A 2,190-nucleotide genomic window follows, 5' to 3' on the forward strand; every position below is an offset into this window, starting at 1 on the left:
ATCAATTGACTGAAATAAAAAACATGTATTTTTATTTGATAAATAAATAGTTACTCGCAATGCAGAAAACTACTTTCATTTCTTGCATAATTTGATTAGGCTACAGAGGTAACACAAGAATCTATTGCAGATAATGAGAAAAGGTTAAAAAAAAAAGTAGAAAAGAAACAGAAGAGGGAGGAGAAGCTCCGCTCTTTATCTGTAGTATGCAGCTATCGAAAGGACACGACCAGGGAGAGCAGAGCAACATAACTCCGCCGCGACTTCATGCAATGGCCGTCTGACGTATACCTACTTGCTGCTGGTAGCTTATAAATGAATTCACGGCGTCACCAGGCGCAGATCATTTGCAGGACCAGTGAGCGCCCCGACCGTCAACAAACACATGCGCACACACACACTGGTACCAGTACGCGTCATGCGTCCTCGGAATGAGGGAACAGGCACAGGAACTCCGATGGACCCCGGTAGTACCCACACCGGCGCCAGCACGAGGGACTGACTGAGTCTCCAGGTTCCCCCTTCGGTTACCTTGTCCTGTCCTACCAGGCGCGCCTACTGGCTGTCCCATGTCCCTGACAAACTATGGATTTTATAAACAACAGCAGTAAGAACAGCAATTCGACCACAGCCTTCCCCGACGTCGTGGATGTCATTCCAAGGTGGGGTGACAATGAGAATGCAACGGGGTCTAGAAGTGTGCCCGAGGTGGAGCTGAGTTACCAGGTGGTCACCTCTCTGCTGCTCTGCGCGCTCATCCTCTGTTCCATATTCGGCAACGCGTGCGTCGTGGCAGCCATTGCGCTGGAGAGGTCGCTCCAAAACGTGGCCAACTATCTGATCGGCTCGCTAGCCGTCACAGACCTCATGGTATCGGTTCTGGTACTACCCATGGCAGCCCTCTACCAAGTCCTGAACAAATGGACTCTGGGACAGGAGATATGTGATATATTCATCTCATTGGACGTGTTGTGCTGCACGTCGTCCATTTTGCATCTGTGCGCAATTGCCCTGGACAGGTACTGGGCTATCACGGACCCCATAGACTATGTGAACAAAAGGACACCCAGGCGAGCCGTGCTGTTAATCAGCGTGACTTGGCTGATTGGATTCTCAATCTCCATCCCGCCCATGTTAGGCTGGAGGAAAGCCGAGGACAGGGCGAACCCGGACGCCTGCACCATCAGCCAGGACCCTGGCTACACCATCTACTCCACGTTCGGAGCTTTTTACATCCCGCTTATCCTCATGCTGGTCCTCTACGGGCGGATATTCAAGGCAGCCAGGTTCCAGGTTTGGAAAACTGTGAAGAAATCGGAAAAGGCGAAAGTGTCGGACAAGTGCTTGGCCGTATCGCCCGCTATTTTTCACAAGAAGATCAATGGAGAGGCGGGGGGAAAGAATTGGAAGCGCAGTGTGGAACCTACATCCAACTCCCCGTGCGTAAACGGCTCCGTGAAGCACGGGGAGGACGGCGAGTCGTTGGAGATCATAGAAGTTAGCAACAATTCTAAGAACCACCTGCCTCTCCCCAACACTCCCCAGTCCTCACAAGGGTTTGAGAACAGGAACGAAAAGAACACGGAGGCTAAGAGGAAAATAGCTCTGTACAGGGAGAGGAAAACGGTAAAGACGCTCGGTATCATCATGGGGACTTTTATTTTCTGCTGGCTGCCGTTTTTCATCGTGGCGCTGGTCTTGCCTTTCTGTGCAGAGAGTTGTTACATGCCAGAGTGGCTGGGCGCCGTCATCAACTGGCTGGGCTATTCGAACTCTCTCCTAAACCCCATCATTTATGCCTACTTTAACAAAGACTTCCAAAGTGCTTTCACTAAGATCATAAGATGCAAATTCCACAGACCGTGAGCCATTCATTCGTAAAATGTTAGCGTTTACTTCATTCCAATGATGGAAAAATAAATAAAGTCTCTAGCCTACGGTGTGAATTAGAAACAGAATAGCCTACGGGACATATACAGTGAGACCTGGAGAGAGACAGGCAGTATATTTGCATATGCTGTGTGCGCTGCTCCTGTGTAGCATATTCGATGTTGTAAATATCTGCGAGGCATCGTTGTATTTCCATGCAAGACGTGTCATTCAAATACAATATTCTGAATTCATGCATTGCCATTCAGGAGACACGCGCGCCGCGCAGCGACAACGGCGCGAGGGTTTCTGCGATAGATC

The 2,190-nt window shown here is 49.8% G+C and overlaps 1 protein-coding gene across 1 annotated transcript; it reads left to right on the plus strand.

Moving 5' to 3' along the window:
- Window positions 1–585: 585 nt before the first annotated feature.
- Window positions 586–1,866, plus strand: LOC311144708 (5-hydroxytryptamine receptor 1A-alpha-like; the record flags this gene model as incomplete). Its single annotated transcript, XM_084180805.1, has 1 exon — window positions 586–1,866. The coding sequence occupies one exon, from the start codon at window positions 586–588 to the stop codon at window positions 1,864–1,866; it is 1,281 nt and encodes a 426-aa protein (XP_084036931.1).
- Window positions 1,867–2,190: the final 324 nt, after the last annotated feature.

This window comes from Coregonus lavaretus (genome assembly GCF_964263955.1).
Source record: "Coregonus lavaretus genome assembly, chromosome: 17".
Lineage (NCBI taxonomy): Eukaryota > Metazoa > Chordata > Actinopteri > Salmoniformes > Salmonidae > Coregonus > Coregonus lavaretus.